Source organism: Monopterus albus, unplaced genomic scaffold, assembly GCF_001952655.1.
Source record: "Monopterus albus unplaced genomic scaffold, M_albus_1.0 scaffold46.1, whole genome shotgun sequence".
Classification (NCBI taxonomy): Eukaryota; Metazoa; Chordata; class Actinopteri; order Synbranchiformes; family Synbranchidae; genus Monopterus; species Monopterus albus.
In genome coordinates, this window is record NW_018127926.1 from 2184420 (window position 1) to 2208260 (window position 23841).

At 41.3% G+C, this 23841-nt stretch overlaps 4 protein-coding genes across 7 annotated transcripts; 1 reads left to right on the forward strand and 3 right to left on the reverse strand.

The window, feature by feature from the left end:
* Positions 1 to 320: 320 nt before the first annotated feature.
* sgcg (sarcoglycan, gamma) lies at positions 321 to 13219 on the reverse strand. 3 transcript variants are annotated; one of them, XM_020600266.1, is made up of 10 exons: positions 12224 to 13219; positions 11534 to 11639; positions 11125 to 11347; positions 7174 to 7375; positions 6758 to 6862; positions 5272 to 5359; positions 4682 to 4801; positions 3240 to 3312; positions 2851 to 2974; positions 321 to 1953 (listed from the first exon to the last, which is right to left on the reverse strand). In XM_020600266.1, exons 4-10 carry the CDS (start codon positions 7366 to 7368, stop codon positions 1786 to 1788), a joined length of 873 nt encoding a protein of 290 aa, XP_020455922.1. In that variant the 5' UTR covers positions 7369 to 7375; positions 11125 to 11347; positions 11534 to 11639; positions 12224 to 13219; the 3' UTR covers positions 321 to 1785. The 3 variants fall into 3 exon arrangements, with proteins under 3 accessions (XP_020455922.1, XP_020455921.1, XP_020455919.1); XM_020600265.1 differs by having other exon boundaries at positions 11525 to 11639; XM_020600263.1 differs by having other exon boundaries at positions 11125 to 11639.
* Positions 13220 to 14292: 1073 nt separating this feature from the next.
* rps25 (ribosomal protein S25) lies at positions 14293 to 16785 on the reverse strand. The gene is made up of 5 exons (XM_020600316.1): positions 16698 to 16785; positions 16033 to 16122; positions 15755 to 15906; positions 14478 to 14599; positions 14293 to 14389 (listed from the first exon to the last, which is right to left on the reverse strand). Exons 1-4 carry the CDS (start codon positions 16698 to 16700, stop codon positions 14482 to 14484), a joined length of 363 nt encoding a protein of 120 aa, XP_020455972.1. The 5' UTR covers positions 16701 to 16785; the 3' UTR covers positions 14293 to 14389; positions 14478 to 14481.
* Positions 16786 to 16901: 116 nt separating this feature from the next.
* On the forward strand, positions 16902 to 18599 carry trappc4 (trafficking protein particle complex subunit 4). Its single transcript, XM_020600315.1, has 5 exons — positions 16902 to 17166; positions 17372 to 17546; positions 17823 to 17926; positions 18054 to 18180; positions 18321 to 18599. The coding sequence occupies exons 1-5, from the start codon at positions 16992 to 16994 to the stop codon at positions 18397 to 18399; spliced, it is 660 nt and encodes a 219-aa protein (XP_020455971.1). The 5' UTR covers positions 16902 to 16991; the 3' UTR covers positions 18400 to 18599.
* A 181-nt stretch (positions 18600 to 18780) lies between these two features.
* On the reverse strand, positions 18781 to 23300 carry slc37a4a (solute carrier family 37 member 4a). Of its 2 annotated transcripts, none has more exons than XM_020600314.1 (9): positions 23202 to 23300; positions 22837 to 22990; positions 21742 to 21974; positions 21183 to 21426; positions 20617 to 20775; positions 20439 to 20524; positions 19784 to 19897; positions 19545 to 19683; positions 18781 to 19248 (listed from the first exon to the last, which is right to left on the reverse strand). In XM_020600314.1, the coding sequence occupies exons 2-9, from the start codon at positions 22880 to 22882 to the stop codon at positions 19082 to 19084; spliced, it is 1188 nt and encodes a 395-aa protein (XP_020455970.1). In that variant the 5' UTR covers positions 22883 to 22990; positions 23202 to 23300; the 3' UTR covers positions 18781 to 19081. The 2 variants fall into 2 exon arrangements, with proteins under 2 accessions (XP_020455970.1, XP_020455968.1); XM_020600312.1 differs by having other exon boundaries at positions 22362 to 22990.
* Between the last annotated feature and the right edge of the window lie 541 nt (positions 23301 to 23841).

Consider the following 23841-nt stretch of genomic DNA (forward strand, 5'->3'; position numbering starts at 1 on the left):
TGGCTGATGCCATGACTGTGCTAGCTGATTCAGCCACATATTTTCTCTGCAACAAATACACATGATTTAGAGAATATGGAGAATTTGCTCTCATGGTACCAATGGTCAACCCACCTCTGGTGTATTATGGTTGTACTGCAGAGATTCCCCACTAGAGGGCTGCAGAGAGCCCATGAACATGGTTAGGACATGGTCAAAATTATCCATATCCACTGTGCAGCTTTAGTGCACAGCAGGAAACAAACGGTGAAAGAAACTGACCGTTATTTTGTCTGCAAGATTTGACAGACATCATAGAAGAATAGCACAAAATTTATTCAACATACAAAATTAATAAATACACATTACACACCTTATCAAAATATGCCAGTACATACTGTGGGTGAGAACTACAAACTGTGCATCAGTGGTGACAGTGATAACACAACAGCAGGAGATGTTAATTATGCTAAAACCATCTTGCAGAAATGTACTGTAGGATAAACTTGCTGAACTCAGTCTAAGCATCATTACAGAATATTGACCTTTTTGATGCAAACCAAGAACTTAATGTTACAACACAGGCAAATGTTATGAAGTAGCCTCTTTCTCATCCATATTATGTAGAAAGAAAATAAAATCAAGGAATATTTAACCCACAAGGCAAAAGCAAAACAGATATAATCATCCTATTATTTTTCCAATCAGATTAATAAAACCAGCCACAACTAAAGCACCATAATTACACCTGCTTTGTTTTGCTTGTTTCTTGTTGTGGTATAATGGAGTGCTTTGTTGTAATGAACCCTTGGCTGTAGATAAGGTTACTAAACAAACAGCAATGCACTTGAATAAAAAAAAAACTCTTGTAGCTAATGCATAATTACATGCATAAGAAGGGTTTAATGAAATAACAAGCCAAACACATACACTACCATTCAAATGTTGGAATACTTTCCCTTTGAGTTGAATGGGAATGTGTGTTTGCTTGTGTGTAGTGTTTTAAACTGAAACAACATTTGTTCATATGATACCACACTAGTAACACTGTGGTGCTATAAGGACTTGGTGTTTTAATTTCAGCCCCATAATGCAACTGAAACAAAACAAGAAAGGTCTGTGTCTGAATTTGAATCAAACAAGAGATAAAGCCCATCTCCGAATCTCTGAAGTGACTATGACAATGAAAATATATACCAGAATTTCTCCAAAGTGTCCCTCAGTTAAATAAAAGCATGCTTAATACCAAAACAAAACACTAAATACCAGTGGCTTAAGGCCACAACAACACGCATAAACCAAAATAAATATTTTTAGTAACATTCTGTTGCCATTTCAGACATTTCTATTCATTCTTTGTAATGATACATATCAAGGGATTATTTCAAACCCTTGATATGTGTCAATTTAATATATTGCACCAAAAGATAATATTGCATAGGATGTAAGCTGTTACCAGCTCCTCATTGCCCAGCCATACTGTGTGTGTGTGTTTAAAGAAAATTCTCCACAAACCTCTGCTTCAGACACAATTGGTACTGAGTGCCAGTTTGTTTCAGCTGAATAGTTAGGTCATAGACATAACTAAGGATGCATTTCATGACATCTCCATCATGTTCACCAGCAGGCATTTGTATTTTTACAGGCCTCGTTGTGCCAGTTGGATCTTAGCACTGAGCTCACCGTAGATCCACTGTGGTATAAAGACTTTTAAAAAAAACTGTTGATATAAATAGTTGTGCTTGTCGCCTCCCCGATGATGCATCTACTGAGAGATGGAAAATCGATGACCCTGTCAGCGTCATTCTAGCACTTCTGATTGCCACTACAAGTGGAAGTGACCTCGGCCTTGGACAGGAAGAGCTTACCACTAGGACAGACACAGACCTCGTAGAGATCCTGAGCATTTCCGGAAATCCCTCCCTTGCTCAGAGTCAGGTTTGGCATGCGCACCGTCTCAGCATCCAGCACCAGCTGCGCACAGAATGTGAAGGCTTAAGTACAATTAAACGATGATTGAATCAACAAGGAAAAGTCACACTGCAAAATTCTTTCCGCTTAAGCTGACTGCCCACACGCATCTTGGCATGTGTGGGTGTAGAGAGGTCAGTGAACGTCTTAAACAGTGCACTGGTCCATAAAGACATTCCTGTGGCAGGAAAAAAAAAAAACACTAGAAAACATAAGCATTCAGATGATTTTTTCTGTTATCTAAGATGTTCAGTGTAGATCAACACCCAGTTTTCTTCCCTATAGCAAGGAAAGATAAGAGGGTTATGCCCTGCAACTCTCTTATCATATGATTGTGCTGTATTCCTCAGAAGCACCCATGAAACAAATGCTTTCTATAGTTCAGCCTGTGAGCTGCACCACAACAGTTATCCTGCCAGAATTAATCAGCACAACTAAACAGTAACATGGAAATGCAACCCACTCTGTCAAAGCCCAAACTGTTTTGTAACTCCAAAAGGCACAGCGTACAGACCAGTATCTGGGTGCTTGTTGTTGGCTTGATGACAAACTCCTGATGTTCACAAATACAGATCAACACTGCTAGAACGCCAGCGACATACTGTAGTACAGTATTGTTCAAGATCATATTTCACTGTCTTTACCTTTAGAACCACAAACAGTCAATATGTTATTTTAACAAGACGATACTGTACAATTGTAGAATGGATATAATGAGGTCTCTAAGGACAAAACTGTGTAGTAAATGGAAACAGGCTGAACTGTTGTCAGACTGCTTTTGAGCACAGGTGTGTGTGTGTGTGTGTGACTGAGTAATTAGATAATCCCTTGCTAATCAAAAGAAGAAAAAAAACCCTGAAACCTGAAGACAGTGTGCAGCAGTGGACCATGTCTTCTTACCAGTCCTCCAGTAGACTGCAGAATAACATCCAGGTTGGAAGCTACTTCAATATTGCCAGCCAGGGCTTTGAGATGAACACCTTTTGGTGCGTCCATACTGAGAGAGCGAGTAGGAGACTCCAACCTAGAGAAAAACCTCTCAGCATTATATACATGCACCTTACATCAACACAATCAGTCTGATCGTTGATTTTCATTAAAAGCCGCTTTTTAAGATCCAGTAAACAGATTGTCTTCAGTTCCCTTTGAAAGGTTAAAAGCTGAAGAAGCTGAAATTACAGTGGATCTTGTGCAAATGATTTTACTGCATCTCCCTGTACTTCCACATCATTTACTGGACTCATTATGTTCTCATAAAATGAGCCATACGAGATGACTGAAATGCTCACCTCAGGTCTTTGAGGAGTTCAGATCTCAGCTGGGGCACCTCCACTGAATGCTGGAAAAGAGCTCCTTCAGGACCTTAATGGACAACGAGACACACACGAGCACACACTTCATCTGAGGTTGAATCAAGATGTGTTACAGATTCTGCTGCAGTCAGAGGACCTGACGACTGATCCTATAACCGTGTGTGTGTAACATTTTTAATACAATCTAAAAATCTAGCCCATCTCTTTGTGTGATTCCCAAACATGCACTTGTCTGTTATCTAGCAGTCAAAATAGACTGAAAAAAGGGGCTAAATATTACTGCTTACAACAAGTAGCTGTGAGAATCTGCAGCATTTCATTTTTAGCCCTGCCAGGCAGCATGGCTCCAGGAAGAGCAAAGTCAGTCTGTTGGTCGATCCACCACTTAGCTCAGACTAGAGCTGCAACAATTAATCAACTGTCGGGGGGGACTTTTGATAATATAGCAATTGTTTAAATCATATTTTAAACAAAAAAACAGTCTTTAGCCTCTTACATGTTAAGATTTTCTGCTTCTCTCCATCTTATATCTTTGTAAACCTAATACTTTGGGGGTTTGAGACTTGATTGGACAAGAAAACATAGTTACCTTGGATTCAGAAAAACTGGAATTAATATTTTTCTCTTTAATTTTTACTTTTTGTAGAGTAAATAATTCATCAAGAAAATATTTGATTAAATTAATGATTAGTAGAGTAAAAAGATAAGAGCCCATACACTGATTTAATGCTTAATTAATGATGAACATAATCATCAGTTGCAGTTCTAGTCCAGACTGTATATCTCAAAAGCTACTGGATATCTCTACTTGGTTTTGCACCAACTTTCAAATGCTAGTTTGCTAACATGCAAAATTAAGACTGCAGACATCTTAATATCATACCTACTTAGCATCAGCATGATGGTATTGTCATAGTGAGCACTATAACATGGTAACGTTAGCATTTAGCTCAACACCTCACTGTGTCTATGTGGAACCTCAGAGCCACTAGCATGGCTGTCAACTTAAAATCTCGAGTGCTGCTGCATGCTGTTCTCTGTGGCTCATAATGAAGCCATCGATCACGATGTGTGATCAATGACCAGCACCTCCATCAAAATATACAGTGAACACAGAGACACTGAATGCAGGGCAGAAAAGACAACAGGCAGGTTCAGCCTGATATTTAATACTTTACTCATTAATGTGACATATTGTTTTGTATTAAAGTGTTTTGTTTTGGTTGACACGTGTATGACATGAGTGCATGACTGCTTCTGACTGTGGCTGCTGGACTGTTGGTATCAAATCAAACTGCTCCTGTTGAGTTCACATCTGTTGTCAATGTCATTATTTTTAAATGTGAAAAATGTTCTTGACAAGAAGCGTGTGATATTTCCAAAGCAGCAACAGCAGCAGGTGGCGGCCACCGGTTTACCTGTGACTCGCAGTTTGTCTGGTCCAATCACAGCCTGGTTGCCATCTGCAGTGAACAGCATGTTGTCATTGTGGGAGCTAATGAGGAGTTTTTGGACGTGTCCCTGAGCCTCTTTTGGACCTGCAGCAACAACAGCAGCAAAAATACATTAAGAGGTTTGTCAACATTTCAATCATCAAAATATTATCTCCCTTTTCCTGTTACACTTTATCAAACATGCAGCACTTAGAGGATATAATAAGACACATTTGTGCTTTCAGAGATGTGCTATCTCCTCACATGGTATGGTGGCAAAGGTGAAATTAATAGAAATGAATAGATAAACTGAAATACAATAATTTGTACTCAGACCCAGGTGTGTAGTATGACACAATCCAGAAGCAACAATAGAGAGAGGAATGTTGCATTTAATGGATTTTAAATGGAAATCTAAGAGATTATAAATGGAAAGATGGTTTGTTGTCACTGTCAATGTCGGATGAGAAACTACTGCAGTAACGACTTTACTGTTGCCCTCATACATCAGTGAGACACTTTGTTATGCACAAGTGCTGTGTGTGTGTACATGTGATCCTCTGTCAGGCTCTTACCCACTGATATCCTCCCTGTGACATCGCCATTTTCATTGCGGGCATTAAGGGAAACATTTTCCATCGAGTGCACTAGAAGTGAAGAGTCCTGGGGAAAAAAAGAAAGCAACAATGTCATGTTACCACCATGTACAAATCCCACTGATGTGCTGTAGGTTTGCAACAGAGAAATGACTGGGGAAAAAATACTATTTCCTGTATGTAGCCTCAGATCTACTTTGTCATTTGTGCTAATTAGCAAACATGAGCATGCAAATATGCTCATCTAAACTGGTGAACATGCTAAACATGATCTACTTAATGCCATTAACAACAAACAACACAGTTCATTCAATGTGCTAATAAGCTAATGTTAGCATTGGGCTTAAAGAACCAGGGCTCTCACAGCTAGCTAGCTGACTTACATTGTTTTTGTAACCCTGTTTAAAACAGTTACGTTGAAATGATTATTTTGGTGTTGAGAAGAATTACTTTGGCTGGTGTTTATCCTGCTGCAGCCTAACACTTGTTCTGTCTTGTAGTTCACTGGGAAGTTTCCTCCATTATTTATGGACAGACATGTTAACATTTACAACTGCAGACATGTATTATCTTGTATTTATTAATGACTTTAATACTGTTATTAAGTGCCTGTTGAAGTAGGATGCACACCAACCAGGCAGTTTTCCTAAATGAATGACGTCTAAGCTGACCTATACAGGATGGTTAATTAAGCAGAAATTAAGTCATTAGTTATAAAGATGCCTTTTTTGTAAAGTGATGCAGATTTTCAAATATACAATATTACTTTCAAATAAATATTTGCACAAAATACAGCAGGTAAATGAGTTTAGAAAAACAAAATGATATAAGATGCAAGTCAAAGGTGAGACGGCGGCTCAGTACAGCCACAGAATGTATTACAGAAAGCGTCCACTTATAAACAAGGAATACACTGCCTTTGTAACACAGCGCATAAAATAAGAATGCTAAAAAAAAACTGCAGCTATTAGCAAGGAAAGCCATAACATGTAAACAACTGCAGCAAAGTGTTCTCATCTGGTGTTAGCAGGCGAGCCACTACGTTCTACCACAAATATCCTGAGGTTAATGGAAAGCTCACTGCAGCACCACATGCACTATGTGGGACTGCCAAATCCAGTTTGTTTTGACACATCTCCCAAAAAACAACTGGTCAGAAATATGCAGCTCACTCATTATGGCTGGATCAAAACTACTGTCTGCAAGGAATTAGATTAGAATGATAATAGAGCGTGTAGTCTGACAGTCACAGTCCAACTCGCAATTAAGTTGAAGTTTGGCAAACAAATGCAGTGAAGTAACAGCCAAGCTGTCAGGCTACTTAACTGAGCAAACAGCTGTTTGATAATGAGCTGGGAAGAAGAGGGAAGAAAGCAGAAAGTAGAGGGGAGGAGGAGAGGGATAGCATAGTGAGAAGGAATGTGGGAAGAGGAGGAAGAAATGTGTGTGTTACTGATTATCTTACTTCTCTGGAGTGGATCTCCTGAGCATAGACAGGGAAGAGAAACTCCGACTCGCCCTCCTCCAGCTTGACCCCATCTGAGTGTACTTGTAGGAATCCCATCCCTTCCTGCAACGGCAGCCAAAGTGAAGACAACTTTATGTATTCAGACAAAGAGACAAGATGGTGTCAATATAATAATTTAACTGTAAATCAATAAACTGCTTTGTTCAGCTAAGAATGCAAAATATGGCTGGTTAGCAAGTGAGACATTTTCTACCACGTTTCCAAGTTTGAAACAGACAGCTTTGTTTCCTGTAGGACCTATAGTGCCAGAAATTATACTACAAATAGAGTATAAAAAGGCATGGAAGAAGGAAAGAAAGGGGTGAAAATGATCCCCGCTGAAAACACAAACTGCCAAGGTGAGTCCTACGTACTGTGTTGAACCACATCACCCTGAGGATCCAGATGGTGAGGGCAAAGTTGACCACCAGGATGATGATGAGCAGCAGGACAAACAGGTAGAGGCAGCGCTTCCTCCAGCCATAGATGCCGATCTTGTAATCGTGGTCAGGCACCTGGCTGGGCATGCTGCTGCCCTCGGTGGTGGTGGCATACTGCTCTCGCACCATCTGCTGCCTGGGCACAACACACAGAGACAGGCAATAGAAACAGATAGTGATTAGTAAGTGATAAAATATTGATGGTATATGATTAGTAACATGTTTGTATTTCATCTCATTTATCCTACTTGGATGTTTTTATTATCGATGTGAACAGTGCTGACTTTCTACCTCAAGTGCTTTTAAGATTTGTTTTTCTTTCTTCTGCAGAGTAGCACTAGCATGAAAGTCCAAATCAACCCACTCTGCTCTGCCCAGCACTCCCTCTCCCTGCTCCTCAAGGCTCTGCTACGCTCTGCCCTGTTCTTTAGATACGTGTCATTATGAAATTACAAGAAACGAGAACTTATAAAAACGAGAATTTTCCCTAACACAGCTGCACAATGCAAAGTTAGGTTAGAGAGAGTACCCAGTGTTTATTACCATGGAAGCATGTGTAAAGAATGTTTAAGACAAAAGACTAATTGACCCTGGCTGATGCCAAATGGTTTTCACACATCCAGGAGAATCTACATTCACCCTTTTCTAGCTTTTCGAATTCGAGCTGAATTGTATACACACTGTTAAAGCCACTTCTACGCAATGTCTTGTTCACACATTCATGAGCCCAGAGCTCAGGCACAGACCCCCACTGCACCAGTGAAAAACCTGACTGAATTTCCAGCAGTTTTTCAAGAAGGCAAAGGCAAAAGGAAAATAACACTTTGCACTGGCGCTGCTGTGTCATTTCTGGCCACGCAGCAACACTTGATCAATGACAAGAACCAAGGAGGTTAATGTCAGCATATTTCAAACCATAGTGAACATTTTAAGTTATGACACCATTGAAGTTATTTGTATTTAGTTCACTTGATGGAGCAGGACTACAGAGCCTGTGAGTGAGCCCCTAGGTCGGCACATTGAACACAGGAAAGCCCAGGGACAGATTTCACAACAACACAGGCAGCATGTGGTTGAACACAGTGCAGCCAGGGACCGCACGGCGTCACAGGGCTGCAGAGAGAGGAGAGACAGCGCTCTTTCCATTGATTAATCCTCATTAATAACCCAACACAAGCTGCAGAGAAAGCTATTTTCACTGAGGACAAGGCCTGAAGAAATGCTGTCATTATTATGAATAAAACACGAAACAGAGAGCTGTCAGCAAGCAACACACTGCTCCAAATCTTCATCAACCCAACTTTCCAGGGTAAGCTGTCTGAACAAAGATGTATCTAGGCTGTCTTGAACTTGATGGCCCCAGGCCCTGTAGCCAGGCTGATGTTGGACAGATGTTCCATCTTACTGCCACAGCAAACCCGTTTTCTGTCACGATAAAGGAGCCACTTTTCACACCAAAAAGTAATTCTTCTTTGACATTAACAGATGTTCAGCTGGGTGTATCATCCCATTGTGACTCCCATATGACAACGCAAGCAAAGGAAGGAGGAGGCTGACAGCGACAAACTGCATCAACAAACTCAAATAGGTTGTGTTTCTATAAATAATAAAGGTGAATCAATACTGTTCCTCCCTCACAGCAAGGGACCATGAATAAAAGCAATGGTGCATGCTGCTGGGGCCTGAGTTCGGGAGATGATGTTTCAGAGAGAAAATGATAAAGACCCTCCATAACTCATTTCATGCCTTTCGCAGCAACTATGGGGAGGAAGCGACTGTTTCTGTGAACATATCTCTCTCTCCACAGGAGCTGTCACGTGGCCTGCGAACCCAGCTGTGATGAATAGTCCTGATTTCACCAAACAAATGAATGTTTCCAAAAGAAGAGGGAAAAAAATGAATATTTCCAGAGGAGGGTGAAAGTTGATAAGGAGTAAGTTATGTGAAATGCTTTTTTTTTTTTTTTTTTTTTCCTCATCTCTCACCTCATTTATATTTATTAATCAGTTAATCGTATTTGTGAGAATGAGTCATGATGACAGTTTGAATCTCAGCAGAGCAACAGCAGCTTCTAGTGGGTGTGAACGCCTCAGCGTGTCAGAACTCTGCTAGTTTTATTAACAGATTCTGCTGAGTTTTAACTTCTGGTTTGTGTATGTTTTCCAATCAGGCTCTCCATTGAGAACTAGTGGATGTTCAATTGAACAATTCCTATATCCCCACACTATACTGTACCTACTAACATCTACAGATCATTTGTGTGTTGACTTTATTCTAAAGATCTCAGATTATTTCACAGTGGCCCTGAAATTCTGTTCTAGATCCTGGACATTTGTTCATTTCTGGAGAAACTACATACAAAAGAGTTGCTGCACTAGGAACAACAACCCTGCTCCTTGTGGGCGGCTGTGGCTCAGGAGGTGGAGCAGTTTGTTTTCTAACTGGAGGATTAACGGTTCGATTCCCGGCTTATCCAGTCAACATGTCGAAGTGTCCTTGCCCAAGACACTGAACCCCCAGTTGCTCCCAGTGATGACACCGGTGTTTGAGAGTGTGAACTGCCAAGCAGTGTGAAAGCACTTTGAGTGTGCTGTAAAGATGCTGATCAATCCAACTCTGTGATTTTGGTAAATGAGGATAAAAGAGCTCTGGAGTTGGTCCTTATGATGGCAATGCATTTGATCCAACTGCTTTAATGAAAGCACTAAGAGACTTCCTTACTTCAGAGGAAACTACTTTGAGGTTGGGTCTTTAAAGGCGTCTTCCAGCTCCAGTTTCCACCAGGCCTTCAGCCACAGACTGATCCTTCCATAGCAACTCAAACAAACACTCCCTGAACAACCTCACTGCTCAAGTGCCAGGAAAGCTTAGTTTGAGGTTCATCATGATTGGAAATACAGCCTGACCACAGAGCCTTGAAAGATTAGGCGCCTTTATTTTTTAAGGCTCCTGGTGATAGAAACTCTGTTTTAACGAGACTTTCAGGGTAAATATGGATCCTATTCCACAAGGGACAAATAAATAGAGGTTTCACAGCCAAGGTAGACCTCTAACACAGCCCTGTCTCTGTAAGATGAAGAGTACTTGGTTCCGCAGCGATATTTATCATAGAACACCCTCTCAATTAACCTTAAACAAGCCATGGTCCCTGCCTGGCTCTGTCTCTGACCTCTGGATGAGAGTAAGAGGCCGAAGCTGGACAGGCTGTTCGCCTAAAATCCACAGGGTCCGGCTGTAATTGAGAATCCAGGCTCCCCTCTGAGCCAAAGTTTGACCTGAATCAAAGCCAGAAGTTTCAGTGAGTTAGAAAAGCTCAAATTGTTTAGCTGGAGGTTGCTGGCAGAGGAACGCTCAGAGGAGCTCACACGGAGCGGGCAGCGGCTGAAAGCTGAGGGCAGGGCCAAAGTTTCTGTCTGTCGGTCTACTAAGCGTCATGTCTCCAGTCTGTGATGCCTTAACTACTAAAAATAGGACACAGCATTGTGAACTAAATTTAAAAAAAGCTCCACAGGACACAAGCAGACACACACTGAATAAGTACAGCTAATGAACAATGATCAGAAAAACACATAAAACATAAGTGAGGTGATTTTTTGGCCGAGTTATTTTTGTATTCCCATATTGCTGGCCATGTATGGTAAAACTACTGACAGCTGGCAGCTAAAAACATTTTTCCAAATCTCAAACCTCTGTAAGGACTAGCAAGTAATCACAGCACAACATTGGGCACATGAGCCACAAGGGAGGGGGAGAGAACTGAGAAAAAAAGTGTGCAATGGGTTAAAGGTTGCTCTTATAAAAACGCAAACTTGCCGTCTTCAAGAGGAGGAGGTTATGAAAAAAGAAATGACTGAGTATTTCTGTATGAAAAGGCAGAGGACTCACCCTTATTTGTTGAGACAGCAGTCCTTGTTCCTACACAACTGTAAGCAGAGCTGGAGCTGGTACAAGCAGCTTTTGAAGCAGCAGCAGTGGCTTGAGCTCCTCACACGTCTGTCAGCCACTCAACAGCTGCTCGCCATAAATCCAGCTCTGGAAGTGCCCCGGCTTATCACCGCGAGACGGCGCTCCCTCTGCCCTGCATGCTCTTTCCGCCTTTTCAGCCTTCCTGTGGTTATTCGAATATCACCAGTGTGAGTGTGTGAGAGAGAGAGAGAGAGAGAGAGAGAGAGGAGGAGAATTAACCAGCAGTGAAAAGGTTCAATCTCTCTCACACAAACAGAAAGTATCTATGATGAACTGAGGCAGGTATTAGTCATGTATACTAGTGAGTCACTTTGACTACCCAACCCACGGCTCGATGCAGGACGGTCTAAATTTAAACGTCATGGCTCTCAACATGAAGTTAAGCTGGTCTTTCAGATAGTTGCACTGGGTGACAGGAAGCAGGAAGGCTGGACCTGGAAGGGGGCAGTTAGTCAAGTGGCAGCGGAGACAGCCAGCAAACACAATAGACAGCAGGGGATGGATACTGCAGTTGTCAACAAGTCAAGTCATTGTTTTGGATTATTTCAAATCACAAAATAGTTCATTTTTAAAACTGTATATGCATCTCAGGTATATAAACATAAATAACTCAAGGTCAGACTAACTAAAATATAGATCAGCGAGTATTAAGATGCTCCTGATTTTCAAACTAAATACCGTTTCCAAATTCTGGGTAACTCAGGCTACATAGTTTTTGTGTACTCTTGCTAAACTTGCTCAACTGAAGGACTTCTCAGATTTATATTAGAAAATGGCTGTGAAAGATTTAGTAGACTCACATTATGGAATTGGCAGAACTTCTAGGCTGGTGCATTAAAGGTTTACAAAACTAGCGAATGTTCAGCGAAACAAAGGGGACAGTGAGTGTGCTCCTCATAAAGGCCCTTTCTCATTGATTAAATTTATATTTACCATCTTGGACTTTTAGAGACCAACAAGCTTTCATTCACTAAAGGTTTTCTAACTTTCCACACTGACTATTTAGGAGACATCTTACCAGGGATAGCCGGTTGACGCTCCCACTGATGACTTAATCGAAATGTGTTGCTGGTGACAAGAGTTCTGGCGCTACATGACATCATCACACACTGAAAAATGCTCAAGAACAGAAAGAGTAAAAATGTGTAAACATGAAAGGAGATTTGAGACAGATTCGGGTATGCAGATCTTTTCATACTTGCTGAACCAAAGCCTTTGGGTTTGTTTTCTGTTTTAATAATATACATTTAAAGGCAGATCAAACCACTGCTAAGGTTGAAGGTGGGCACAATCAGCCTTTTTCACAGCAGATATTGACGTCATGTGAAACACATTTCAATAAAATGCCTAACTTCCATTAAGTGTCCCAGTGTGCCATGATGGTGAACCTGCATGCAAAATACCACACTGTGACTGTAAGCACTCCACCCAGCTCTGTTTCTGCCCTTGGCTGAGGGTGATGGCTTTAATTCCTCTACCTTTAGGCAATGTTAACTTTTCAAAATGCAATTTAAAGGCACTGCTCACCAACGGTAACCCACGCAGGCGATTTTATTTACTGTGCCTGATAAGACCTCTTCACAGGACTGAAGGGGTGGTTAGTGCAGAATTAATGGCACCCTAAAGGTAGTTACAGCAGGTTACCGTTCCTTTACCTGGGGACTAGTGACCTCATGGGAGTCCCAGCAGGGCTACACCCACTTTCAACCTGCGCAGCGACTGTGTGTATGCAGTGTTTAAAATTCAACATTTCAGTTGCCCTGTTAAAAAGCCACTTTCACTTGCAAACAGGGACTCATCTTTGTGCTCTCACAGATGGGGCTGATAGGTGGTACATCTGTCAGTGACGTACTTTCTGCAGTTTGCTTCCCAGCTGCTGTTTGAGGTAGAGCTGTGCAGTCACAAAAGGACATCTGAGCGCAGTGGTCACAAGACTCTTGTGTCTTTCAGGCCCTGAGCAAACAACCGACAGTGGAGATAGCATCTTCATTGGATGCCACTTCTTATCATTATCTCATAGCCTTTCACTGCCTGTGGCTTTTTATGAGACATGGAAGATATAAAAGACAAATCTGTCTCACCACAGTAGAAAAGAGCCATTTCAAACTAAGAACAAGACCAGATGAATCAGGATGTCCCTTTGGATTTACTGGACGACAACAGTAGGTATATGGTACAGGTGCAGACCTGAGGAGTGAGATTGTCAAGGATAGTAATGCATTGTGGTCAACAGCAACCGAATGCAACTGGCACTAAAAAGGTGCAAATATGCTGGCTACACAGACTCAAGCTGCTAAAATAATATCTCAAGTGTGCCATTTAACAGAATAATGACTAAACAGGTTGGAATGTCAGGCTGCTGCACGGGTTCCATTTGCCTCATGAAAACAATGTCAAAGTGGGAACATTTTTAAACTACTCCAATCATAAATTTGATGCTGTGTCCACACAAACATGGATTACTCTGCCAAATGTCACTCACAGCACACTGCTTTGACAAAGTAGGGAAAAGTCAGTACTGTGACAGGTTAAATACACAACAGGACTCGTGTAACCCCTCACAAACAAAATCTGCCCCCCCCCCCTTTTTTTTTAATGAAGAGAAGAATTTCTCCCCCTGTGGACACTGCTGGCCAACATGTTCATCAGTAGTACCTGCTTTGTTTTTATTGCAGTCAGATCCAAGTAGCCTCTTTTTAGTATTTTATGATGTATTCTTTCTTTTCAGTGTTGAGTTCCAAGCATTTTTCTACACAGAACCAAAAAGCGTATTGCCTGTGGGGACACTTGTTCTTTGCAGTAAAATGACCCAAACTTTAAGGAGCATCAGACAATGAATAACCCAGATCCAGTTCTGAGACCACTGCCCCAGTCTAGTGAAAAGCATTAGGAATATGTGTAACTTTACACAGATGAGTTCTGACTGAGAGGACAGTGGAACCAGCAAATTATTGTGCTGTCCGACTAGTGCACACTCTGATCCTATAGCTGCCCACAGTCCACTGCTTAAATGACACACTTAAACCACTTCTCAACCAGAACGTGACAAAAAATATTCCAAGTACTACTTACACCAAGTACCAAACTAGCAGATGACACACAAAAAGTAAAGAGATGTGCAGCTGAGATTGTCTTTACAGTTTTTATTCACCTTTCATTACAAACAGGAAACAAACAGGAGAACCTGCAAGACAAAAAACAGCTGTAGTCAGTGAATGCAGCTAAAATCACCAGAAGAAAAATGCATGCAGATAGCGCTTCTGTGGTTGTACCTGATTATGCTTTCTCTGCTGCCGCCTCCTCATCGCCACCCTTGGTGTTACGTGTATAAATCAGCTGTGCTCTATGTTTAGACACTAGTTTAATCATGCCTGGAAAACAAAGAATGACCATGCTGTCTGTCAGTATATTCACATTTTCATTCACTTACATTAACTGTTTATGTAGCCTGCATTGCCACTGACTTCCACAGACTTAGATTAATCTTTTGTGCTTGACTGATGCTTTTTGTTGAGAGCACTGAGAGCCGAGGTACCAAAGTCAAATTTGTCGTGTGTCTGACACACCTGGCCAATAAAGCTGATTCTCATTGTTATAAAGAAAAGCCAGAATATACAGTATTTTAGCTTATGTAGCCAAGGCAACTCCAAATCAGTATAAGCACTACCTTTAGAAATGTTAACAACATGATGGCCAGCAAAGCACCTGCAGTTTAACAATAAATTTAGAATAGGGGCGCGAGTGCCCATGACAAGTGTAAAGAAATTACAAAAATAAAGCTGTTTTTGTTACAGGCGGCACATTGCATATAGCAAGATAATGAAACAAGTTTGCCATTAGATATTTAAAATGTTTGCTTGGTATCTGGTGGGAAGCAATAAAATATTGCACCATTAAAATGTTTTCTAAATGGCATTCAATTCTGTACCCTTGCTTTCTGCAAATGCACACGCCAAAGGAGAGTCTGAATGCTTTCAAAAGAAACAAGCACAATGTTCAGCAATGTTGGCTGCATCAATGTTAGTTTGGAGCAACTGATAGAAATGGTACAGAAACACTTGGGCACAGTACATCTTGTGTAAATGTTAGGAACAGCCAATGAGCAGCGCTGATGACTGTGAGACACACTGATGACATGAGCTTACTGTTGCTTCACATTACATTTACTGTTACTGATGTTTTGTACCTCTACCCTAATAACATTCATATTTAATCACTAATGGACCTTTGCCCAGACCCATTTATTCAAGGAAATTACTCATTTATTGCAAACATATGTGGAAAGCTCATTTTTTGTGCTCCTTCAGCTAAAAATCACCAAAATAACTTTGTAGGACATAAAACCAAACAAGTAGCCATTTTGCTGGAACTCCCCAGAAACAATCTGGCATCACAGTATATTAAACTCTAAAATCGTGTGCAAACCTTCTCTGTCATTTGTATGAATGTAAACACAGTATTGCTTGACAGATGTAAATGTCTTACAGCTCATCTGTTTGTCAGTTCTCATCACATTTGCAGTTAAAATCTGGGGCTGTGATGTGAAAACAAAAGTTCAGTTTTGGTCTTCAGCCTCTCTGACACAACAGCAGGGGTGATAAGCTTGTAGTTGGGAACTTCTTTGTACAGCTTGTCGTAGGTCGCCTTGTCGAAGAGGACCAGGTTGTTGAGCTTGTCCCTCACTTTTCCCTTGGACCACTTCTGCTCAATAACACAGAAATTTAGTGTCAGTGTTTAAGTAAAGTTAACAGGTCCTGTAATCAAGCTACTCAGCAACTGCATCACATGTAAAGGACCAATTCTGGATGAATATTAATTGTCGTATACCTTCTTCTTGGCTTTGCCTCCAGACTTGTTGACTGGGTCCTTGTCCTTCTTGGACTTCCCAGTATCCTTCTTCTTGTCTTGTTTGGGAGGCTAGCAAGAGAGGGCAACACATTACGCATAACGGATTCAGAGATGGGCTCCACGTCGGGCTTGTCATCATATAGTTTAGGCTCATGTCAGAATGCTCGGGTATAACAATGCTTGAACAGTAATTGAGAAGAATTTCAGCTAACTGACGTTTGCTCGGCTAGCCGGTATAGGAGGCCTTGCCCACATTTTCAAAAAACGTTTCAAACACTAACTTACTGGTTATTCTGGTTACAAGCATATACCGTAGCTTTACAGTGCTAGCGTTATTTATACATATGCAGCTATATTTCTCATGTGCATTCCGCTATGTATGCCAGTTTTGTTCGGCTCGCTATCTATAACCACAGTGTAGCAGAAAAGCATGGTGGAGTGAGCAATTTAGCTAGGGCTAGCCACCTAGCCGCTAGCTAAAGAAATACAATTCAACTGTTTGCATCAACCACGTACTGCTATCACGGCGTATGAAAGCACACTGCTATTGCAATATATTATAAAAAGTCACAAATTAAGATGAGCGACAGAAACATAAGAAACTTAAAATTAATTTCGTCAAGACGTGTAAGAACTATCCTCACCATGTTTCCTCGTCAAGATGTCGGAGCGAAAGGAAGCTCACCCGTGCAAAAGTCCCTGACACAACCCGTACATGCGGAAATGAGCTCAGGGATTATGGGAAGTTGAGTTTTTTGTGTTTTGTTGTTTTTGATAATTAACCATACCACACAAAACTGTTATAGCGGTAGTTTTGATGTTGATACGAAGACAAAAATAATCAAGAAGTCAAACCAGAGCTGATTTAGAAGTTTCCTGCCTTTCGTCACAGTTGGGATCACGTGACAGTTTTGTCAGCTGGGCTAGAAGTTGCAAAAATGGCGATCTTCAGTGTGTATGTAGTGAATAAGGCTGGGGGTTTAATTTACCAATATGACAACTATGTCGCGAAAGCGGAGGTTGAGAAAACATTTAGCTATCCTTTAGACGTGGTACTCAAACATCATGATGAAAAGGTCGTGGTATCGTTCGGACAGCGGGACGGAATCAGAGGTAACGTAACCTCTCAAAGCATGGTTTGTCTGCACGAAACTCAATTTTGCATTCAAAGTGGCCATGTTGTACAGATGTGAACATTCCTCGTGATGTTCTGTGGTGCAAGTATTGGACTGTCAGATTGCGTGACCTTTCAGAACCCGACCTTAAACTATATTTTCTGAAACTTACTTAGGCTAACGTGTGCGTTGTCATTCTCTAGTGGGCCACGCAGTACTGTCCATCAATGGAGCTGATGTTAATGGAAAGAACACAGCAGAAGGAAAGGACATTCTTGAATACTTGAAAGATCCTTCAAATTATCCAGTGTCTATTCGATTTGGACGGGCTCGCCTGAGCTCCAATGAGAAGTTGATGCTGGCATCCATGTTCCACTCGTAAGTGTTGTTTAGCATTTTCACTGGCCTTAGCCATCCAGGGGAACCAGGTTCACATAACAACCATTCACTCTGCTCAACTGTCACCGACTATGCAACTAAACTTCTGGTGATTTTCTTCTCAACCTAGTTTCTCTGTCTAATTCTGACCTCTTATTTTCCTGTTGAGGTGGGCCAAAGAAGCTTCCTTAGACATTTATCCTCCCTGCTAGACAACAGAGCTTTGGGTCTCACGTGTCTCAAACACCAACATGTCTGTCTTTGTGTTTCCTCCAGGTTGTTTGCTATAGGTTCACAGTTGTCCCCTGAAGTTGGCAGTTCAGGAATTGAGATGCTAGAAACAGATGTCTTCAAACTCCACTGCTACCAGACTCTCACGGGTCAGTAGTGCAAACAAATGTCTTTGTGGGTGAAAGAAAGACCAACAAAAATAGTATTTCTAACTTTGTATTTATATCACACATTAGGTGTTGTTTTTCTCACAGTTTGTGCCATCTCTGCTTTCAGGGATAAAGTTTATTGTGCTGGCAGACCCTCGACAGTCTGGTATTGATGCACTGCTGAGAAAGATTTATGAGATCTATTCAGACTTTGCCCTGAAGAACCCATTCTATTCCTTGGAAATGCCAATCAGGTAAGGATACATCTGAGGAAAGGATGTTTTCTACTGCTTTGTTGTGATGTTACATCTTAAAATTAGTATAGGTATCCATTGTTGAACACAAATACACCCGATTGTGTCCTCTAACACTGTTGGATGTTTTGATTTTCTAGGTGTGAACTCTTTGATCAGAATCTGAAGAGTGCACTGGAGATAGCGGAGAAAGCTGGCAACTTTGGAACTGGATCTTGAACCAGAGAGGATTAAATAGATGGATCTGCTTGAATGTCATTTCTAATCAAAATAAATTCACTAAAACTCTGACTATGGGTCTTAGTGAGGCAACTAAATTAAATGGATTGTCCTTGTTACTTTGGACTGGGATTTGACATGTTGTAAATACATAATGTTTTGTAAATACGTAAAGATTAAAATCGTGCATTAACATTTCATATATTTTGTTTGTTTTTGGCTGCACATATATTGAATTTCTACATTAAATACACTATTGAGAATTTACTTACTATTTGGCTGAAAAAACATCAAGTATCGTTTATTCAAGCCTTTGCCTGCTCTTGTTATGAAGACCATAAATTGTGCTTTCATTTAAAAACGGACTAGGTGAACATCAAGTAGGTCTTGCATTCATGATTTTTTTTATTCCAACACTTTCTTAAAAACAGATATTGTGCAATATACCCGTTTATAAACCAGGCTCCAGTTTATGCTTCTGTCATTAACACATAATGGTCCTTTGTTGAGTTACTGATGCAGTAAGTATCTCTGAGTTTCAATTACACTTAGGTCCCTTAAGGCTGACTGAGAAAAACAGTGGTAGTGTATGTATGTGTGTGTGTGTGTGTGTGTGTGTATGAAAAATACAATAATGGCTTAAAATACTCAGTTTTCATCCCAGTGCGGAACATGAGGTGTTTCACTCTGATTTCTTGGCCACGTGGCCCATCTTAGTTCGGATGTTGCGCAACAGGAAGAATCCGACAGTGGTGGCACCACAGGTGATCTCTGCTACCCAGAAGGCCGTTTCCCAGCTGTGGTGCTTGGCAATGGTGCTGAACGGAAGTCCAGACAGGAAGCCACCAACTGAGCAGAACACAATGGATCACTTTACTCCAAAGGCTAGAGAATATACACACTACAATGCATACAGTTCACTCACTTTAATTGATTCAGGCTCAGTTTGCTACACCAAAGTCAGGTCAGTGGAGTTCTGTCAAGCTAAGGATATGACCAACTTAAAGGTCTTACTAGGAAACTACAGGTATGGAATTTTGTTATTAGTATGAATGCACTGAGCAGTTAGCTACAGCTTGTACAGGTTCCATATGTATAGCTGATGCACAATGTAATGATTCTGAAATAAAACCCAGTCAACTTACCGTTGGCCATCAGGGCAACAATGGCATGTGATGTTCCACAGTAGTTGGATGGGGCGCTTTCATTGGCAATGACTCCAAATAGTGCTATTGGTCCATAAGAGGAGAAGCCAAAAGCAGCACCCAAGCTGATTATCCACATCTGAATGTGCAGATGAAAGATACATCACTGAGGACCGTGAAATATGATGTGCAGTGTGCTCTTAGTAGTGACTGTGTGTTCAGTGGGATGCCAGTGGTACCTTGGGACTGTCAGGAGTAACTGTGACTCTGAACAGGTACATGGACACATACATTCCAGCCATCATGCACATCAGGATGAAATGGCGAGGATTGCCGTAAATTCTCATGCCTTGCTGTACACATAAGGACACACATAACAAAAAGTTGGTTTTGCTGTCTATAAGAATTATAATTAACTTTGATCTTACATGAAGGTCTTATAAGAGGAAAGGCAATACAAAAGTAATCTGTTAGGTTTTATGAAGTTGTACCTTTGTATGAACACTTTCTCCATGAAAGTTATGGTCTAAAAGAATACCATCACATTATTTTTCTTTGCAAATTGTCTTGTTTCATCAAATATGTAAATAATCAGAATTAAAAGGAACTAGAACAAAAATGCTAAAATACAGAAAAATAGATGGATGATTAAAAATGAGTTGAAATACTGAAAGTTCTATTAAGTCTGTGATATAATGGAGAAAATACCCCAAGAGGTTTTTCAGTGATTTGTGGTCACCCATATTGTCAGTGGCCAAATAAATACACAAACAAACACGGGCTGAGATGGAATAATTTTGTCAAATTTTGGGAAATAGTTATAATCAAAGCTGTCTCAACAGCATGAACAAACACACTGGAAATCCTTCAGATGTGTACTCTGTGCAAACTCACCTTGGCCACAGCCTTGTCAGAGAGATAACCAGCTACGAGACTGCCCACCAGGCCTCCGACCTCCAGGGCGCTCATGTATGAGCTACCTATGTAGAGGAATATGGTGATTCACATGAAACAATAACAACCAAATTGGACTTGGCAAATATGTGGCATCCACTCCTCCCCTCTTCCATACCCATAAGTGTAGATTGGCCTTTGTCCTGAATGAGAAACAGCTGGCCCCAGTCTGTGCAGGCTGTCTTCACCCCAAACACCACCAGGTAGGACATAGACAGCAACCACAGGTAAGGTGACAGCAGGAACTCAGACAGGGTACTTTCATCACTGGAAGATCCTGAACAGGTAGCAGGCAGAAGGCTCAGTATTATCTGCTAGTCCAGAATGTAGAGTATCTGAACCGTTACCATCTACACAACACAAACGGCTGAAACATAATAATCCCATGACCAAAGGGGGCGGTCAGAGGGGTCTCAGAGTCAAGAATAAAGCATCTCTTCACCACACATATAACTTTGACTTTGCCTGCACATGAGACACAATTCAAACAAGTTGCATGTGAGGGGTACACTGGGTACAGAGTCCACTGAGTCACCGACCTTTAGTCTCAACCCATTAATCACATGATGCATGAAAACACATCTGCACACAGTGCCTGATTTCAGTCCCTGTTTGTAAAGAGTAGTTGCTAAAAACTTTGAACTGGACAATTACTATAAATCATTCAGTAAAAGTCAATCTCACCTCCTTTACTCTTCTTGGCTGTTGCCTCTATACTGGGCAGCCCCACATCCTTAGGCTCATTCTTGATGACCAGCAGGCAGACGAAGGAGACCACCACACAAATCATTCCCGACACTGACAGTATGGTCCTCCAGCTGTAACTCTGGGCAAGCACCGCGGCAATAATGGGGCCCAAGCTGCCAGCCAGATTCATGCTGCAGGAGAGGACTGCCCACCACGTCCCGAACTGAGAGGGCTCAAACCACTGCCGACAGAGAAAAAGAAATACTGAAATTAAATCATAAAAGCAAGTTATGCTTAATATGTAGGAGGGATAATTGAACCAGTGCAGTGTCTCACACACACATTACAACACTGGTTTCACTTTTTAGGTGTAAACACATTGCAAACAGCCAAATGCACAGACTGTACTGGCGAACAGTCTATTAGCAGTAAGTGTAATGAGACCATAAGGTCTACTGTATTTCCTCAGCACTATAATTTGACAAGCGTCCACTGACATGTTTATATTTTAACTCCTCAGTCAGTACACTGCAGCACTAACACGTGGCTCAGGTACCTTACGCAACACTCTACCGCAGGGAGGCCAGCCGAGGCCCTGGCCTAGGCCGTTCAGAAACCACAGGGCAGCGAAGACGGCGACAGTGGAAGACCAGGAGAAGAACACATTGATGCTTCCCACCATGAACAGGCCAATGGAGAAGAGCCAGCGGGCGCTGATCTGGTCCGAAAGCACACCGCTGATAAACTTACTGATAGCGTAGGCTAAAGACTGACTGCTGGTGATCAAGCCTTAACAGAGAGGACAAAAGGGAAGGAGTATATACAGAGCAGATGGAAGTTAAAACAAAAGTTTTAGGTCCTGAATATCTCATACATGAAGTACAGTTCTCAGGAAAGCGCCCAGGTAAATAAGTAATTTATGATAGAAGTGCACCTGTAACACAGAGTATATGCATGAAAAAGGTAAAATAATATGTGAGGTTAATATCATGTGAGAAGGCTGTTAGGGGGCAAATACTTCATCCATTTTCAAGTTATAAAGTCCTTATTACTTTTGGGGAAAGAATTTTAATTTAAAATGCTATCTGTGCACTGTAACAGCATTAATTGCAATTTATCTTTCTACTTATACAGACAACCAAGCATAAAGTCAGTGCAAATCCAAGCATCACATACCCAGGTCATCCTTATCCAGCTCAATCTCTTCCATTACAGAAGGCATCACAAAGGAGAAAGTCTTTCTATTAAAATAGTACAGTGTGTAGCCCACAAACATGGCCAAAAATATAGTTCCTCTGTAGTATCCATAACTGGTTGTAGCCATGATTGCAGATTTAATCCTATTAAAACTGAGAAAAATAGAGGACAGGCCAGAGAAGGGACCGAGCTCCTGCTGTGTGACAGACCTCTGTCACCTGCCACAGTGAACTTTGCTTCAGGAGCCACAGAAGCAGCTGCCTATAGGTGGAGAGGTGTTTGATATCAGTGGGAGAGGTTAATGGTCAACTTCTTTGCTTCTAAGCTGATTTAATCCGAGTGCTGCAGGCCGGTCAGATGAGCTAGAAAAGCATTTCAATCAGTACATGATGTCTTGTTTCCTTCAGTTACTCATTTATAAAGTAAAAAAGGGTCCTTCCACATTGACAGTGACCTTGGTGTTCTCCTGTTGTTGTTGTTTGTCCATCTGAGGATGTCATGGAGGGAGTCCTCAAATGATCGCAGTTAATAATTCACCGGGGAGTCCAATAATACTGCAGACCAGCGGGAGGCTCCTGTGAACAGGGTGATCCTCAGCAGCAAATGACCTGGTGGGCAGAAAAGTTCGTTCCGTCTTTTGTTGTTGTTGTTGTTGTTGTTGTCTACAAACGTGTAAACGCCATGTTGCAAAACATTACACAACCACCGCGGGTTGTGTCCAAGTGAATTTGTACATCAAGTATCAGTGTAAGCATTGTTACAAAAATCCATTCATTTAAATTACGTTAAAATAATCTTTAGTGCAAGTGCACCATCTACCTGTTTTCTGAGGTTATGCGCCTGTCCGCTGTTTGCTCGTTGGCATTGTTCGCGAAATAACTTCAACTAACTTTGGTGTTTTCATTGTCACAGTTGTGGAGTACTGAGGAAGAGGAAGAGGAAGAGGAGGACGGGAAAGAGGAGGAGTAGTACAGCGTCAAGGTTCCGAGACAGTGGATTCACTGGCGCCGCCCTGTAATGAAAGACAAAGCACAGCAGTAGTTATTTTTCACAGCCGTCAACATGATAACACAAATGTTGAACCTACAAATGTGAAATCTAATCTGGTTAAGTTTCATACTTTATGCCAGCAATTAGTTATTGAAAGGCAGACTGTGGTTGCAGCTAGGGTTCTAAAAAGCAAAGTGAATATATTACGTGTGTTTAATACAACATGTCAGCACTTTAAAATAACGTTAGGTGGTTAGCTAACTATGCCACCTTGTTTTTAGCTCCTGCTGTTTTCCATTTTGCACGTTAAAGCCCGTAATAATGTACTGTATGCATACTACTAAATGTCGGCTTACAAAACTTTACGTTAACCTAGTTTGTTAGTTGTAGCTGCTTAACTCCAGGTATATTTGCCATAAAAGGCAGGACATGATACGGCTACTTCCTAGTTCCTCCTCTCCTTAGCCGC